This window comes from Phocoena phocoena, chromosome 12, assembly GCF_963924675.1.
Source record: "Phocoena phocoena chromosome 12, mPhoPho1.1, whole genome shotgun sequence".
NCBI classification, from domain to species: domain Eukaryota; kingdom Metazoa; phylum Chordata; class Mammalia; order Artiodactyla; family Phocoenidae; genus Phocoena; species Phocoena phocoena.
In genome coordinates this window covers 73,351,877-73,368,806 of record NC_089230.1, presented here as the reverse complement: position 1 = coordinate 73,368,806, position 16,930 = coordinate 73,351,877, and the positions used below count along the sequence as shown (strand labels likewise).

Here is a 16,930-nt window from a genome sequence, read left to right as displayed (position 1 = left end):
AGAACGCATGTTAAAGAACAATGCGAATCACATCATTATTGTTATTTTTACAAATACCTGTGGGCGTATGTACACAGAACTGTAAACAGGGAAAAGAATGATGAAGTACGCATGTCAGGCTGTTAATGATTACCTCCGGATGGTATGACACAGCGGGGCAGAAGAGGGGACAGGACAGGGGAGCTACCACTTCTTTTATGTTCTTCATGCTGTCAGAATGTGGTTCAAGACTGTATTACTTTTACAAAAAAAAATTTTTTTTTAATTTAAATAGACATTAGTAGTAAGTTTAAAAAGTTCCTACTCCTGATTTTCAACTCGAAAACTTTGCAATAAAAGGAAATTAAGGGAATTCCCTGGTGGCCCAGTGGCTAGGACTCCGCACTTCCACGTGCAGAGGGCACGGGTTTGATCCCTGGTCAGGGAACTAAGACCTCGCAAGGTGTGCAGTACGGCTGAAATAAAAGGTGAAAAAAAAAAAAAAGACTGATTTCAGACTAGGACTATGAGGTATACTTAGTATCAACCTGAGTTAGAAAATATTTCAGCTTTGAATAGAAATTATCTGGAATTAGAGAAGCATGGGGTCCCTGTGATGGATGGACAGCCACAAAGCAACACCTAATAATCACTTCAATCCCTCTCTCCTTTTAGCTACCATGCTCCCTTATTAGCTTGCGAGGTCCTCAAAGGCATTTTTGGTTCTATCTTGTGCACCCAGGACAGTGTCTTTCAAATAAGAAGTACTCAATATATGTTTACTGGTTGAATAAAGCAGGTGTGGAGGCAGAGAAGAGGCGGGGGCCCTCGATCTTGGATTTTCACATTATGTCCCCAATTGTTTTCTGCAGAACATTATTTTTGACAGGAGCAGTTTAATATTAAATGCTTGTGGTACGTGTAGGGGATGATTCTGCTAACTGCGGAGGCTTTTCTCCAAAACTTGCTACTACTTCTCAAGCATCCAAGTGCTGAAATCAGGATCTCAAAGAGATCTCTGCACTCCCATGTTCGCTGCAGCACTGTTTACAATAGCCAAGATGCAGAAACAACCTAACTGTCCACCAGTGATGAATGGATGAAGAAAATGTGGTACATACACCCTATGGAATATTATTTAGCCTCTAAAAAGAAAGAAATCTTGTCATATGCAACAGTACAGATGAACCTCAAGGACATTATGATAAATAAGACAAGTCAGACACAGCAGGATAAGAATACATGATTCCACTTACACGAGGAATCTAAAATAGTCTAACACATAGAAGCAGAAAGCAGAATGCTGGTTGCCAGGCGCTGGAGGGAGGGAAGAATGGGGAGTTGTTAATCAAAGGGTATAAAGTTTTAGTTGGGCAAGGTGAGTAAGTTCTAGAGACCGGTTCTACAACACTGCGTCTGTAACTAACAATGCTGTATTGTGCATTGAAAAGTCTGTAAAGAGGGTAGATCACATTAGGTGTTCTTACCACACACACACAAAACAATAAAAACAAAAACAGGAGCAGCAGAACGTATTTTAGCCATAAGAGTATCAAATGGGGAAAAAAGTGAGAAAGACAGAATTGTGTTACGCTGACCAAGAAAGCCATTAAAAACTAAGAGTAGAAAAACTTCACCTTGTGGCATGAGCTTCTACCGAGGAATCAGGTTGTAGTTGTCTCTAAATCCCTAGTACCTAGCACGCAGAGGCACTTAAATCACTTGTCCAATTAAGGGGACTTGATTTGTGAATTAAACTGAGATTAAAAACTCAATTTTTCATCATTTATTTTCTAGACCCGAGAATTAAGAAAAAAGAATGACAAAAACCAAAGAATTTCTGAGACCCGGGATTACTAGGCTACAAAAAGCTGGGTGAAATCATTTCTTACCAAGATGTACGCTTTGCCGTCGTGTCCTTGAAGAGTGAATCTAAAAGTGCTTCTAGCAGAGGAGAGTTCCACCAGGCACTGGGCAATAATGCTCTGTACAAACTGAGACCTGTTTGAACACAAACCAGTTTTCACAATGTGCCTCTCGTAATAAGTCTAACTGGCAGGATGAGTCAAAAATACCCACAGGGCACCTATAAGGCAGAGGTGGGTGCATGCTGGACTTTTCTATATGCTGTCCATCCCCTCACAACCTGTGCTAATTTTAATCGACTGTAATGTATTTGTGCTTGCACCAGTCTTTCTATAACCCATTCTTTGATCCTTAATACATTTTCCACCCCAAACCTAACTATTCCCCCCACTGAATAAAAAAATACTGTTAGACAAGTCAATAATCCATTTGTGCTGCGGTACATTCAACAGTGAATAATAAGTTAAAAAAGAAGGTAAGAAATTTCCTCCCAAACATTAGACAGTATTATCTCCAATGTTTTCCATTTGTATTCCCTCAGAGTGTCAGATCTGAGGTACAGAATCAAAGTATTTATAGGAGGATAAATTTCAAGGTTATATTCAGAGAGCCATAATTTTTAGACATCAATAAATTAGCTGAAATAAAGACATAACTACCGTTAACTTTCATTTGCAAGACTAAAAAGATTCCAAGAAAAGAAACACTAATGGATTGAGTGGCTAAGTAACATTCTTTTTAAAAACACACAAGTCATTTGAAAACTAACCCATGTTTCAAGTAAGTTAAATTAAAACCAGAAATAATTACTCAAAAACCTATGAGTGATTATATCATAAAACCTTGGGTATCTAGCACATAAAAAGAAACACAGGGCTTCCCTGGTGGCACAGTGGTTGAGAGTCCGCCTGCCAATGCAGGGGACACGGGTTCGTGCCCTGGTCCGGGAAGATCCCACATGCCGCACAGCGGCTGGGCCCGTGAGCCATGGCCGCTGAGCCTGCGTGTCCGGAGTCTGTGCTCCGCAATGGGAGAGGCCACGACAGTGAGAGGTCTGCGTACCGCAGAGAAAAAAAAAAAAAAGAAACACAAAAACCTTTCAGAACTAGAAGATTTATAAGAGCACATTTGTCTATACCATTATGCAAGCAAACCATAAATAAATCCTCAAATCTTTCATATCTGTGGTTTGGTTCCACTACCTAAAAACCTTTCCAAAGACGTTTATTTTTCCTTTCCAAACAAAGAGGGGTATAAATAAAAATGAATTCCCAAATAATCACTTACAATAAATAATTATAATTAATAATTCCCAAATACCTATCTTTCCTTACATGTGAAATTACAGAACACACTTAATCAGCTATTTGTACCTTGGTATGATGGGAAAATTTCTTTCAGATGGCTGAATAATTATCTCTGTCATATAAAACTTCGTGCTTTCTAGAAACAAAAAATAAGAATATTAAAAGATCCCCCCAATACATTAATATTTCTATTGTGGACATGCTGGTTCCAAATTAAGACATTCCAAACCAAATATTCGTTATACTGGTCCAATTACCATCTAGTAAAACTTTTCCAAAAATGACTTAGTGTCAGAAGACAAAGCAATGATGGCTACAAGGAGACAGTCTGAGACTTCAGGTAACTTGGTGTTGTTTTAGAAGAGCACGTGGCCAGGTGAGCCTGGTGCGGCAAGACTCTGCTCACACGTATGCAAGGTCATAATAACTAGTCACATCACAGGCAAAGCCCACTCACCTAAAAATTAGTCATTTGGTTCCCTCCTTTCTACAGAGTAGCCACAAAACTAGGAGTCACTGAAAAAGGCTTTTTAATCACAGTATTCTAAAGCCCATGAACAGAAGCTGTGAACCTCACATTGATATCTACCCAGAATCTCACTGAGTCGATTAATGTACAATTGTTACCAAATCTGGTTATCTGAGTTCTTCATTTACAGGAAAATTTAAACAGTAAACTAAATATTTAATAGAACTGAATATAAACATAACCATTTTGGATTTTTTTAAAAATCCATGGAAAATATTCACTCGCTAGTAATGAAATGGAAATTAAAATATTTTTCAGCATCAAATAAATAAAATATTTCTGAATGATAAAGTGCAGCAGCAATGAAGATATGGAGAATTGGATACACTTACATTCTGCTGTCAGGAGTGCAAATAAATTTCCGGAAAGCCATTTGGTGAAGGCCTTAAAAATGTTTATACATTTTGACACCATAATTAAATGCCTAAAAATTTATCTCAAAGAAATACTCACAGATATCTGTAACATTTATCTATTAAGGGGCTTATAGTATTAATAGAAAAATACTGAAATTTCTAAAAATTGAGGATGGTTGGATTAAATAAACAACTATACATTTAGGCAAGAGAATCATATACAGTCATTAAAAATGGTGTGCTAACAATTTTTTAATTGTTTTAATAAGATGGAAAGTTGTTCCTTGTAGATTTTCTACAAATGTTTACAACTGCTCAGTAAAACACACAGAAAAAGGTAAAAAAACAAATTTAAAAGTTTAACAGATTATTATATATCTCAAGTTATGATGATGAATTTATAATTTCCCCTTGAAGTCCAATTTTTCACTTTACTATTTTGAAATCATGTTATTAGATGCAGAATTGAACCTCTGAACATTATAAAGTGATCCCTTTTGTCCCAGCTGTTGTTAAACTATAATTTAATTCCACAATTTTAATCCCACAAGGTGTTATTGATTTACACAGTTAATATTCATTTAGTGTCACCCACATATTTACCACTTTCTTTACCAATCCTTCTTGAACTTAGACCTTCTATCTGGGATCGTTTTCTTTTACTTAATATACAGGTAAAATTTCTTTTCATAAGAAACCAAACCATTAGAATTGAATTATCCTAGCTTTTGTTTGACAGAGAATATATTTATCTTTGTCTTGATTCTTTCATACCAGGACATTTTCTCCTGATATAAAATCCTAGGTTAGCAGTCTTTAACCTTTGTGCACACTATTATTCCACTTCATTCCACTGTCTTCAAACCTCCATTTCTGTTATTCCTTTGAAGGTGATGTCATTTTTCCTTGGTTACTTTTAAGATTTTCTTTTCTTTTTTTAATTTTTCTGCCATATCACTGATGTGTCTAGCTATAGACTTCTTTTTATTTCTCTTACTTGGGCCTCATCTAAGTAGAATTCATTGGACTTCAAACTACCAACTGTTGTTCATCATTTTTGCAAAATTCTCAGCAATTATCTCTTCAAATATTGCCTATGCTCTATTCTATTTCTCTTTTCCTTCTAGAAGTCTGATTAAACATACATTAGATCTCCTCTGTGTTTTATGTCTCCTACTCTCTCTTCTATATTTTTTACCTTCTTGTGTCTCTGTGCTGGATTACAGATTTTTCTTCTCATCTATCTTCTGTTCATTAAATCGTTCTCCATGCTGTACCTAACCTGCTGTTAAACTACCCACTGAGTTTTCTATTTCAATTATAGTTTTCAGAAATTTTTTAGACATTCTTTTCCAAATATGCTTAGTGTTATAGTTTCCTTTTCCTTTTGATATCTTCAAATCTGTCTTTTGTATTGTTAAAAATAGTAAGCATGGTTGTTTTACAGTTTACATCTGATAATTCCAATAACATAAGTCTGTTTCTATTGTTTGCTATTTTTGTTAGTTCTTGTGGATGGATGTTGTTTACTTGTGTACTTATTTATGTTTGGTTGTATGGTAAACACTGTACTTGCCAAATTATTTGTGGGAATAACATGAGTTTTATAATGAAAGTATTTTCCTCCAGAGGTGATTTGCATTTGATTTTCCCAGGCTCATGGCATTATGTCTAGGCCAACGCAGACTAAGTTCTGAAATTCCTAATGTCCCAAAGAACTGATACTTGTCTGTAATTCCACAGGCTTGTTTCACTTCTGATTCACCTTTACTGTGTGAAGGTGAATGGTACGGCCATTCAGGCTCTCATATTTTTGTACAGTCACCTGCTAGGTTCTTACTTTGTGTAGTCTTTGACTTCTGTCCTTACTTCTCAAAGCAATCAAAAGTTCTACTTTTAAAGAACTGGAAAATGGCAGGGAAAAGGTGTTTTTCAATTTTATGCTAACCTCTTTTGAGTTTGCTTTTGTGCTAATTAACCCACATATTTTCCATTTATCTTGCTCTTCATTCCTTCCTATGGATTCCAATTACCATATCTTTCCTTAGCACTGTCAGCCTGAAGAACTTTCCTTAGCATTGTCTGCTAGTAATGCATTATTTCCATCTGTTTATAGAAAAATGTCTTTATTTTGCCTTCATTTTTGAAGCAGAGCTTTGCTGGAAAAAGATTAGATGAAAGGTGTTTTTGTTTGTTTTCCCCCCAGCATTTTTTTAAAATAAATTTATTTATTTATTTTTGGCTGTGTGGGGTTTTCGTTGCTGCGCACGGGCTTTCTCTAGTTGCAGCAAGAGGGGGCTTCTCTTTCTTGCGGTGGGTGGGCCTCTCATTGTCGTGGCTTCTTTTGTTGTGGAGCACGGGCTCCAGGCATGTGGGCTTCAGTAGTTGTGGCACGTGGGCTCAGTAGCTGTGGCTCATGGGCTCTAGAGCGCAAGCTCAGTAGTTGTGGTACATGGGCTTCGTTGCTCCGTGGCATGTGGGATCTTCCCGGACCAGGGCTCGAACCCGTGTCCCCTGCATTGGCAGACAGATTCTTAACCACTGCGCTACCAGGGAAGCCCCTCCCGCAGCATTTTGAATATCTCATTTTAGTGTATTTTGGCCGTCATTACTTCTATAAGAAGTTGGCCTTAATGCTTAATCCCTATATGTGATGCTTTGTTTTCTCTTGCTACTTTCAAGATTCTCTCTTTACCTCTGGCTTTTATCATTTTGACCACAACGTGCCTGGGTGAAATGCTCTTTGTGTTTATCCTACTTGAGATTCACTGCAGTTCTTGGACCCAAAAGTTAAAATGTTTCACCAAATTTGACAAGATTTCAGCCATTTTTTTCCTACATTTTTTTCCCTGACCCTTTCTTTTTCTTCTCACCTTCTAAAGCTTCACTTACACATTTATTGAAACAGTTAATATTTTTCCACAAATCTGACATTCTCTCCATTTTGAGATTTTTTTTCTCTGTTCTTTGGATTGGTTAATTTCTATTCATCTATCTTCAAGTTCAACATTTTTTTTCTTCTGTCACCTCAAATATGAGGTTTTAGTAATCTAGTGAATTTTTCTTTTGTTACTGGACTTTTCAGCTCTGTAATTACCAACTGGTTCTTTCTCTGAAGTTTCCAATTTGTTGAGATTTGCTATTAGTTGACTCAAGAGGTTTTCTGTTTTAATTCTTTGCCATATTTATAATTAGCTACTTCAACATCTTTGTCTCCTAATTTAATATCTGTGCTTACTCAGCACCTATTTATTGAGTCGTGCTTTTTCCTTGAGTATGAGTCACTCCTTTTTCTTTCTCTGCATGGCTAATAATTTCTGTAAGAAAGTAGGACATTGTATGTAATACATCGTACCAATTCTGGATTTTGTTTTGTCCTTTTTTTTTTAAATTTATTTTTATTTATTTATTTTTGGCTGTGTTGGGTCTTCATTGCTGTGCACGGGCTTTCTCTAGCTGTGTCAAGTGGGGGCTACTGTTCGTTGCGGCGCACGGGCTTCTCATTGCAGTGGCTTCTCTTGTTGCAGAGCACAGGCTCTAGGGTGTGTGGGCTTCAATAGCTGTGGCACGCGGGCTCAGGAGCTGTGGCTCGTGGGCTCTAGAGTGCAGGCTCAGTAGTTACGGTGCACGGGCTTAGGTGCTCCATGGCATGTGGGATCGTCCTGGACTAGGGCTCGAACCTGTGTCCGAACCCGTGTCCCCTTCACTGGCAGGCAGATTCTTAACCACTGGGCCACCAGGGAAGTCCCTTGCTTTGTCCTTTTAAGGGTAATTGGTTTATAGGTCAATTACCAAGCTTCGACTTAAACCGGAAAATATGTCTTCCCACAGTGTGTAGTCACTAATGTCTCTGCTCAGTCCTGTTTTGTTTAGCCTGACTCCCTAGAGAGTATTCACTATCTCTGCACAGTTTGATCGACCGCAGATTTGGGGAGAGGTTCTGCTCAAATGCCTCAAGCCATTAAGGCTTCCATCTTCTGCTGCCCGAGTTGTGTGTGAATTGAGGAATGCAATCAAAGGCACAGCAAATTTTCTGGTCTCCCCAAGCTTTCAATTCTTATTGGACTCCCTGGCATCTACTGTATGCACATATAGTTTTGCAGTCAGCCAGAGCCAGGTTAAGAAGTTATCAGCTCAGCCCCTCCACGGCCCTCTTGCTTCCAAAATATCCCTCTTAAATTTCTACTTTCTCCTTTGCCTACCCTGAACCAAACCTACCACCTATAGATAATAAAGCTGTGTTTTTTTTCTCCTGCCCAAGTTTGGGGGGTCGTGTGAAGTATGTCCATGATCCCAAGCAAAAAAAGGTCACAAATTTGCCATTCTAACCCAAGGCAGTAGCAGTTTTTGATAACTACACCTCTCAAATCATTGCTTCATTTTGGTTATTTTCTAGTAGCTGTTCTTCTGAACTTGTACAGTTCAGTACTTGTTTCCTACAGCGTAGAACTATCCATTCTCTTTATGCCACCATTTTTGGGATTAGAGTCCTACTAATTTACTTTTAGAGTAGATGTGGATATAGCTCCCTTACATCACCCCATACACATATTCACATACAATGACCTCCTAATATACTTATATATTACATCATAAAGATTTTTGGTTAAATTGATAATCAGTGTTCACATTATTGTGACCATAATGATACCATGGAAGTGCTTCCTTTTTTGTTCAATCTTCTGTTTTCCTGAAGCACGTAACTGCTTTCTTTTTTCGTGTGTTTAGTTTTTCCAAACACCTTTAGTTAATTCTTCCCATATGATGAAATGGCTTGTCTCAAGATTATTTGCTACATGTAGTCAAACAACTCAACAAATTTACCAGTTTCAGTGTATAACTGAAAAAGTCTTTATTACAGTTTCTCTCCCCTTGCTTCAATCCAGGCTGTAATGCCTGTTGTACATCCCTCACCCTGGGACTTCCTTACCTCATTCTCCTGTGTTGGACAATCTGTTTCCCCAAATCCCACACTTTCTCTTTTGAAGTTAAATTCCTAGCTTTGGTGATGCATACCCTGTGGTAGATTCCTAAGGAAAATGTAACTTTGAGGTCCATGTTTTGAGACCCTGTATTTCCAAATATGTATTTATAATCTTCATACCTGACTGACAGTTTGACTGTCTATTGAATTATTCTGGGTTGAACATCTTTTTCCTTCTAAATTATGAGGGCATTCTTCATTGTCTTCTAGCTATTAAGAAGTTCAGCACCATTGTAATTCCTAATCCTTTGTACATTACCTGCTTTTTTCTCTCTAGAAACTTCACCCTTGGCGTTTGGAAATCACTCAATTACGTGGCTTTAAGTAGCTTCCCTGTCACCCCTCCATTAATTATATGAGACACTTAATGGGCTCTTTCAGTTGAGAAACTTAAGCCCTAGCTCTGGGAAATACCTTTTTAATGTGTTTTTGGTATTTCTGTTCTTTGATAATTTCCCCCACCCTGTTGTCTCTATTCTCTCTTTCTAGAATTTCTCCTAGCTAGATGTCAGATGCCCTAAAAGGCTCAACTCATTCACTCATTCAACAAATATTTACTGGGTACCCACTATGTGCCAGATATTGATCTAGGTGCTGTGGTTATCATGAGAAATGAGATAGACAATATTCCTATCCTCAGGAAACTTACATGATCTTTTTTTTGAAATTTCCTTTCCAATTTTCAACCTCTGTCTTTTGGTCCTGATTTCTGAAATAGTTCCTTAATTTCATTTTCCAGTCCTTTGGTTAGTTTTTTCAAGCTATTACATCTTTAATTCGACATTCTCTGAATTATAGAGATAATATTATTTCATTTCTCCAAGGACATTTATTATGGTTTTTTAAAAGATTTTCTTCTGTTTTATAAATAATTTGTTTCTTCTCAATGCGTCCACTCTGTTTACTTATTTATTTGCTTTGGACTCTTTTTAATATTTACTGATTCTCAGCAATCTATTCAGATTTAAGTGTAAGGTAGTAAAATGCTGAGAGGGAGCTCTTGTGTGTAGATATAAGGCTTGTTGAGAGTAGCCTGGCTGAATATAAGCTCATTTTTTTTGTTGTTACATGACCCCTGAGAATCAGTGTCTGCAGATCTTTTCTCTGGTTAGTACACTTCCATTCCCTTATTCCAAGAAAGGCTGCTCCAATCTCCTACCTTGAGGGCATAAGCAAGTTGCAAGCGGAGAAAGAGTCTTAGGAATCTTATGGCTCCACATACAAACTTTGCATTAATCATCCCGCTTTCAGTCCCTTGTCCCTCTTGCCTGCTACCTCTAAACTCTGGCCAGTTCTGGGGATCTACAGTGAGAACTGGTTCACTCCTTAATCTAAATGGTCTTCTGCAGACACCAAGGTTGCAGCTTCCTCCACACTGTCAAGTGTGTTCCTACCCGTCTCAGCTCTACAGCTTCCAAAAGAAGTCTGCTTACACCTCTAGTTCACATCACTGTTGCCTCCTCCCCATTTCTCTTTGTCTCTGTGGATGTCCTTTTTTTTTTATTCCTTAACTGACATTTTAACTGGGCTTCAGGGAGGGGAGAAAAGCATGAAAAAAATCAATTCACCCTTATTTAAACTGGAAGCCTTAAGATTTTCTAAGTCATTGCTTAAGGGACTTGTTTTCATTCTCCAAAAATGACATTGAGGGTGGCATCCTTTACTACTACTCATTCTTCCTTTTCTGTTCTCTCAGAGCAAGTTATGAGACTCTGATGATCTTAAAAAACAAACAAAAAAAATGCCACCATCTGCCTTCCTTTGAGTACAATAGTTTCACTTAACTCACATCTTCTAATTAATTCTATTACAAACAATTATTCTTCACCCACAAAGCTAACACAGCATGCTGTAGCTCTCTAGACATTTTTAAACCATATCTTTAAAGAGTGATGCATTTTAATTATCAGGATTTCATTATTATATTGGAAAGTCGTATAACATAGGCTTTATGTAAAATATAATTAACACTATTGGAAAAAAGAACAAGGAAGAGAGTATAAAACTCAGAATGTTTCAACAGGTTCTCTGCATCCCCAACCTCCAAGCCTCAAAACACAGCCCTGAGGAACACAACAGCCAGCATCTCCTCCATCATCTCTGGCAACCAATTCTTCTGACTGAGGAGCTGTATTAAGAAAAAAGCTCCAATCTTCTTTAAGATAGACCCAAGTACAAGCTTTATACTATTGCTTTATATCTACAAAGAAGATATGAAATACTGAAAATGACCCAACTTCTTAATGCTTAAAACTCAGTACTATGTACTTACAAAGGTCAAAATACACAAACTTCTTGGCATACTGGATGATATATTAGTTGATTTCTATTTTTAAAAGCATCAATTCTACAACATGTATTAGTCATCTATCTTTCCTATATATTTCCTATAAAAATCTCCTTCTACTGTTTTTTTCTTTTAACAAGAAGGCAATCATTTTGGCTTTTTTATTATGAAATTCTTACCTGATGACACAGTCTCTCCCAACATTACCTTGCAACGCTTACAAATTACTTTGGTATTTGCCTTTGGTTTCTGTAGAACAGAAAAATGTCATTTAAATGTCATTCAGCTTTTCTTAAAAGGAATATATAATTTTAACATGGTCTCTAGAGTATACACTGAACTTTACATTTTATTTTGCTGTCTACTAAATACTGGGAATACATTTAGCTTGTATGCGTAATTCACATGCACAGAGATCACTTTTTCCAAGTCTAAACACAAAATGAACAGAATGATTTTTCCAAACTAGTCAGCTCCTGATAATCTACACGTTGCCAAGTAATTTGAACAAGAAGCATCTTACATTTCTAAAAAGCACCTCCAAACATCATTTAGAATAGGCAGATGGTGGGCAACAAAGGTAGAGAGGGTAGGTGACTTGCCCCAACTCATGTGTCTAGAAAACAGAAGAATTAGAACTTGAACCTATATTATTATTTTCTTTTTTCCTTTTTTTTGCAGTTCGCGGGCCTCTCACTGCTGCGGCCCCTCCCATTGCGGAGCACAGGCTCCGGACGCGCAGGCTCAGCGGCCATGGCTCACGGGCCCAGCCGCTCGGAGGCATGTGGGATCTTCCTGGACCGGGGCACGAACCCGTGTCCCCCGCATCAACAGGCGGACTCTCAACCACTGCGCCACCAGGGAAGCCCAAACCTACATTATTTTGACTCCTAGTCCAGTGCAACTTATGTAAAAGTAATCTATAATTCATAATCACCACTGGAAGTTAAAAATACCTAACCCATTCATATAATTCTATTTTTCCATTTAAGATATGCATTGTACCTGGAAAGATAGCATTCTGGGACAAATTCCTGAAACACTGTTAAACTTTGAAAATCCAACTTTATCATTGGGGATACAGATTAAAACAGCTAGCAGTCACCTAATTATGAAGAAAACAAAAGACTAATCTTTTAGACATACAGAACAGAGGTTGGCAGGGGTGGGCAAAAATGAGTGAAGGTGGTCGAAGGGTACAAACTAATTATAAAATAAGTCACGGCGATGTAATGTACAGCATGGCAACTATAGTTAACCATACTGTATTGCATACTTGAGAGATGCCTTAGTAAATCTTACAAGTTCTCATCACAAGAAAAAAAAGTTCTGTAACTAAGTATGGTGATGAATGTTAACTAATCTTATTGTCATGATCATTTTGAAGTACATGCAAATACTGAATCGCTCGCTATGTTATATACCTAAAAGTAGTAAAATGTCAATTACACCTTAATAAAAAAAATCTTACTGACTTATAGTTTGTTATAAGAGATGATATTATAATTAATATCATGGTGGTTAAGAGCCTGGAGTCTGGGGCCAGACTTCCTAAGTTCAAATCCCAGCTCTGTTACTTACTAGACGTGTGACCATGGGCAAGTTAATTAACCTGCTTCGGTTTCTTCATCTGTAAGATGAAATCGACAGTAGTGTTAACTCATAGAGCTGTTTATTAGGATCTAAAACGGAGTGCTGTAAAACACTGTCCCTGTCACATGGGTAACCGCTAGGCAGATGTTACGTAAATAAAATACACTTTTGGCACACGTCATTCAAAAAATGGGCAGAAAACCCATACCTTCCCACAAAGGTATAGATTTTTTTGTCTGGATGTCAGTTTTTAGCTGACATTAATAAAAACAGTTATTAGCTAGTAACTAATAGAGCTGATATTTAAATCCAGGTCCCTTTGATGCTAGAGCTTACACTTCCTAAGCACTATGCCAAGTGTTTTCCAAACTAATTCATAGAATCAATTCAGTGGGTGGCACCCTGAATCTTTAAAGAAATACGAAATAGAATGGAACAGAAAATATCACCGTGCTTCAAACATAGTGTAAGTAGTTCTTTAAGAAACATCTACTTGAGGTGCATCTGTGTCTCTGTGTGTGCATTATCAGATCTTAATGTAAAAAAATTATTATACAGTTCTTACTTTAGTTAGAGGTAAAAAAAAAAAAAAAGTCAAAAGCCACAGACATAGAAACCAAGGCAGGTGCCAATTTGTTTAGGTCCAGGCAAGGTTACAGGAAGACGACAGCTTAGAAACCAAGCATGCTCAACTGTAAAGTTTCACATTTTGGCAGGTTCATGCTTTCTTACAATAAAAGCTATCTGTATGGCTCCAAATTGGTACTAAAGACACTTTTTAAAGGATCCTATTTCGTATAAGTTAAATCAGACCATCCTCATTAAATCTTACCAAATACTAAGGGCTTTACTAAAAACTAATACAGGTTATTGGAGTAGTAATGCTTAAGAAGAAGGGATTTTTCTATTCGAAGCAAAAAATTTTTTGTCAGGTGCTGTTATGTATTTCATTTATCATTGCTCTTATAGCACATTTTGCTTTGTCTTTCAATGAAGCAGAAAAAGTGGGTTTTGTTGGTTGGTTTTTAAAATAAAATTCTACCTTTTCAACACATAGGTAACTGGGATTTTAAAATCTGATCAATAAAAAAATAAATTACCTCAAACAACCAAATGTGTGAATTTTGATTCAAACAAATTTTAATGACATCAGAAGATACTTCTAATAAAATTTGTAAAATGTGTATATGGCCTGGTATTTTGTACCATCGAGTGTTCATTTTGTCTGGTGTGAAAATGACACTGTATTCATGTGAAAAAGAACAATCCATATGGGTGAAATGATATAATGTCTGCGATTAGCTTTAAAGCACTTCAACGAAAACCTAAAAATAAAATGGGCAGATGAAGCATACTTTATGAATCAAGATGACTGTTATACGGAAGTTCATAATTCGATTTTTTACGTTTGGGAATGTTTACAAAGTTCAACACATTATTCTAAGAAAAAAGAAAAGAGACACCCTCATGGATTTAACAAGACAAACAAATAACGAAAAAAAAGGTAAAACTGTTAGTCATACTCGCCAGCTAAAATACCAATGTTCAATTTCATTTGTTCTTTAAAATATAGGTTGAAGTCATCAGTGTGGCTATACTTTTGTCTAGAATAATAATATGAATCTTAAAAGACTGAGGTGCCACCTTTATCAACCTGTTGTAAGACGCAAAATTTTTATTATGGTGAAATGGAAAATATTGTGAAATAACAAATATTCAATAGATGTCTTCTGAAAAGCAAAGATATATATTGTCACGTTCACAGAGGCACAAATAATACACTGTACACATACGGGGTTATTCAGGGAAAGGAATAAGTGTTGGACTTTGTTTATGCTGTTTTTCTGTCATTTATGAATATTTTAGTTCAAGAGATATGCTTTGGAGTAATTAATTGTCAAATACTCCTTAAGCAGAATTAAATATACATTTCTCATGGTGAGGTGAGTGATCTCTTAAGATCCTTTTCCACAATTAAAATAGGTTTTTATAATCTCTCACAAGCAGAGGCAGAAATTACTCCTACCAAACACTCAGAATACACACAGAATGCACCATTAATGTCTGATAAGCTAAACAGTCTTGACCTTTTAAATTAACATATTACAATGCTTTTAATTCTGTTAAAGAGAAACTCTGCTTTGCAGTGCATTTTTCTTGACCTATGCTTAAAGGAAATAATAAAGCGAATTGTGCAAAGCAGCAGCCTAGCAGTGCAGGAACTCTACAGAGCAAACATGAAAGACAGACATTGTTGTGGACTAATTAAATCAATATATCTGCGACACGGCACCGCTGCTCAGAGAGGTGAATCAGCCTCCTGTCCTCGTTTTTATTTTCCTTTGTGTTGCTTCCATTTCTAAGGACCCTTGATATTGTCTCGCCAAAAAAATGTTTCCCAAGAGATACCATTAGGATGCTGTGTCACCATGTGACATTTCAAAACCCTGCTAGATGGCTAGACTGCGTGATATGAGAAACAGGTTTTCAATAGCACAGAGAAGCCTTGTTCCCACAAGACCCTTGAGAGTACTGTTTAAGGAGTCCCTCCAAATGTACATTACTATTTTGGTCACAGGTATATTCTTTCAACTGCAGTAATATGCAATGAAAGTGAAACTTTCATCTAGGCTACCTTGAAAACAATCTTGTTAACAGCAGCTTGTCATGATGGTAATTTCCCACAGTCTCCTTGATACTTAAAAAACTGTAATGTCTCAATATGAAGGGTCTTCCTTTAACACGTGGGATGGCCATCCACAATTAAGAGGAATTCTTATAAATGGCATCATATAATTGATAAAGACATAAATGTGAGGAATCTACTTCCATACAGAATGCAGAGTTCATCTGAAAGAAGGAAACTCATGGTTTTTCTTATTTAATCTTTCCCACTCGTCTTCTCATATCTTCCAAACATTTAAAAAATTTATAGCTTAATCATAAAAATGACAGTCAAAATACATAAAACATAAAGTACTAGTATAGAAATTTAGATTAAAATATAATTTTAGGGCTTCCCTGGTGGCACAGTGGTTGAGAGTCCACCTGCCGATGCAGGGGACGCGGGTTCATGCCCCGGTCCGGGAAGATCCCACATGCCGCGGAGCGGCTGGGCCCGTGAGCCATGGCCGCTGAGCCTGCGCGTCCGGAGCCTGTCCTCCGCAGCGGGAGAGGCCACAACAATGAGAGGCCCGCATACCGCAAAAAAAAAAAATATATATATATATATATATATAATTTTACTTTAACCATATTAAATGTACTTATACCATAGATTTATATTATGTGCTTACCATTTATCTTTTAAAAATATAGAAGGCTACAGCACTAGAATTTGGGGGGGGGATTCTTATACATATTTATATATACACATTAGAATATATACCTACATTTTATCTAATATATATTATGTAATACACACACACATATACACACTGAAAAGCAGTGGAGATCAAAGGAAATATGAATGGTTATGATTTTACTAAAGGTAAAGATACATACAGAGAAAGAGTTGGGGGAGAGGAGGACAGCTAGAGACAGTAAAGTACTATACTTTTAAATAAACCTAAAGGTAAAGGGATTTGTGTTTATGGTGAAAGATGAGATACTTACATAATTTAAACAGATAACAGCTTAACCTCGATATTTGACAAACCTCCTTAACCTCCCGCAAATTAGAAAATAGTTCCATAAACTAGCTGACGACCTAAGGGCTGTGGACTGCTGCGTGTTTCCTAGAGTGGCTCAGTTCTCATTACAAAAATTAAATGAGTTCTAAATGAAATTTAACACACAATGCTTTTGTTCCTACCAATAATCAGATGTTAAAATGAAGGTTCTCTGGCAATGATTTTCTTAACTTTTTAAATCACATCAGTATTGACTTGCCATCCAGGGAATGATTTCTCACAAGGGCCAAGTCAATGGCACTGATTTTCTTTTAAAATAAGGTAAACCACCTGTTCTCCACAGTGCCTTCCCCCTCCAGCAACTTTGAGCGCAGGAGCTGCCTGACCTCGCTCGTTA

General features: G+C 37.0%; 1 protein-coding gene across 1 annotated transcript in view; it reads right to left on the bottom strand.

Annotated features, from left to right (window-relative positions):
• UBE3D (ubiquitin protein ligase E3D) overlaps positions 1–16,930 on the bottom strand; it is a 103,081-nt gene that overhangs the window by 61,959 nt on the left and 24,192 nt on the right. The window contains exons 5-7 of the mRNA XM_065888656.1: positions 11,488–11,557; positions 3,219–3,288; positions 1,872–1,980 (exon numbers count right to left, since the gene is read on the bottom strand). Of these exons, the coding sequence (XP_065744728.1) occupies positions 1,872–1,980; positions 3,219–3,288; positions 11,488–11,557 (249 nt within the window). The remainder of the gene's footprint in view (positions 1–1,871; positions 1,981–3,218; positions 3,289–11,487; positions 11,558–16,930) is intronic.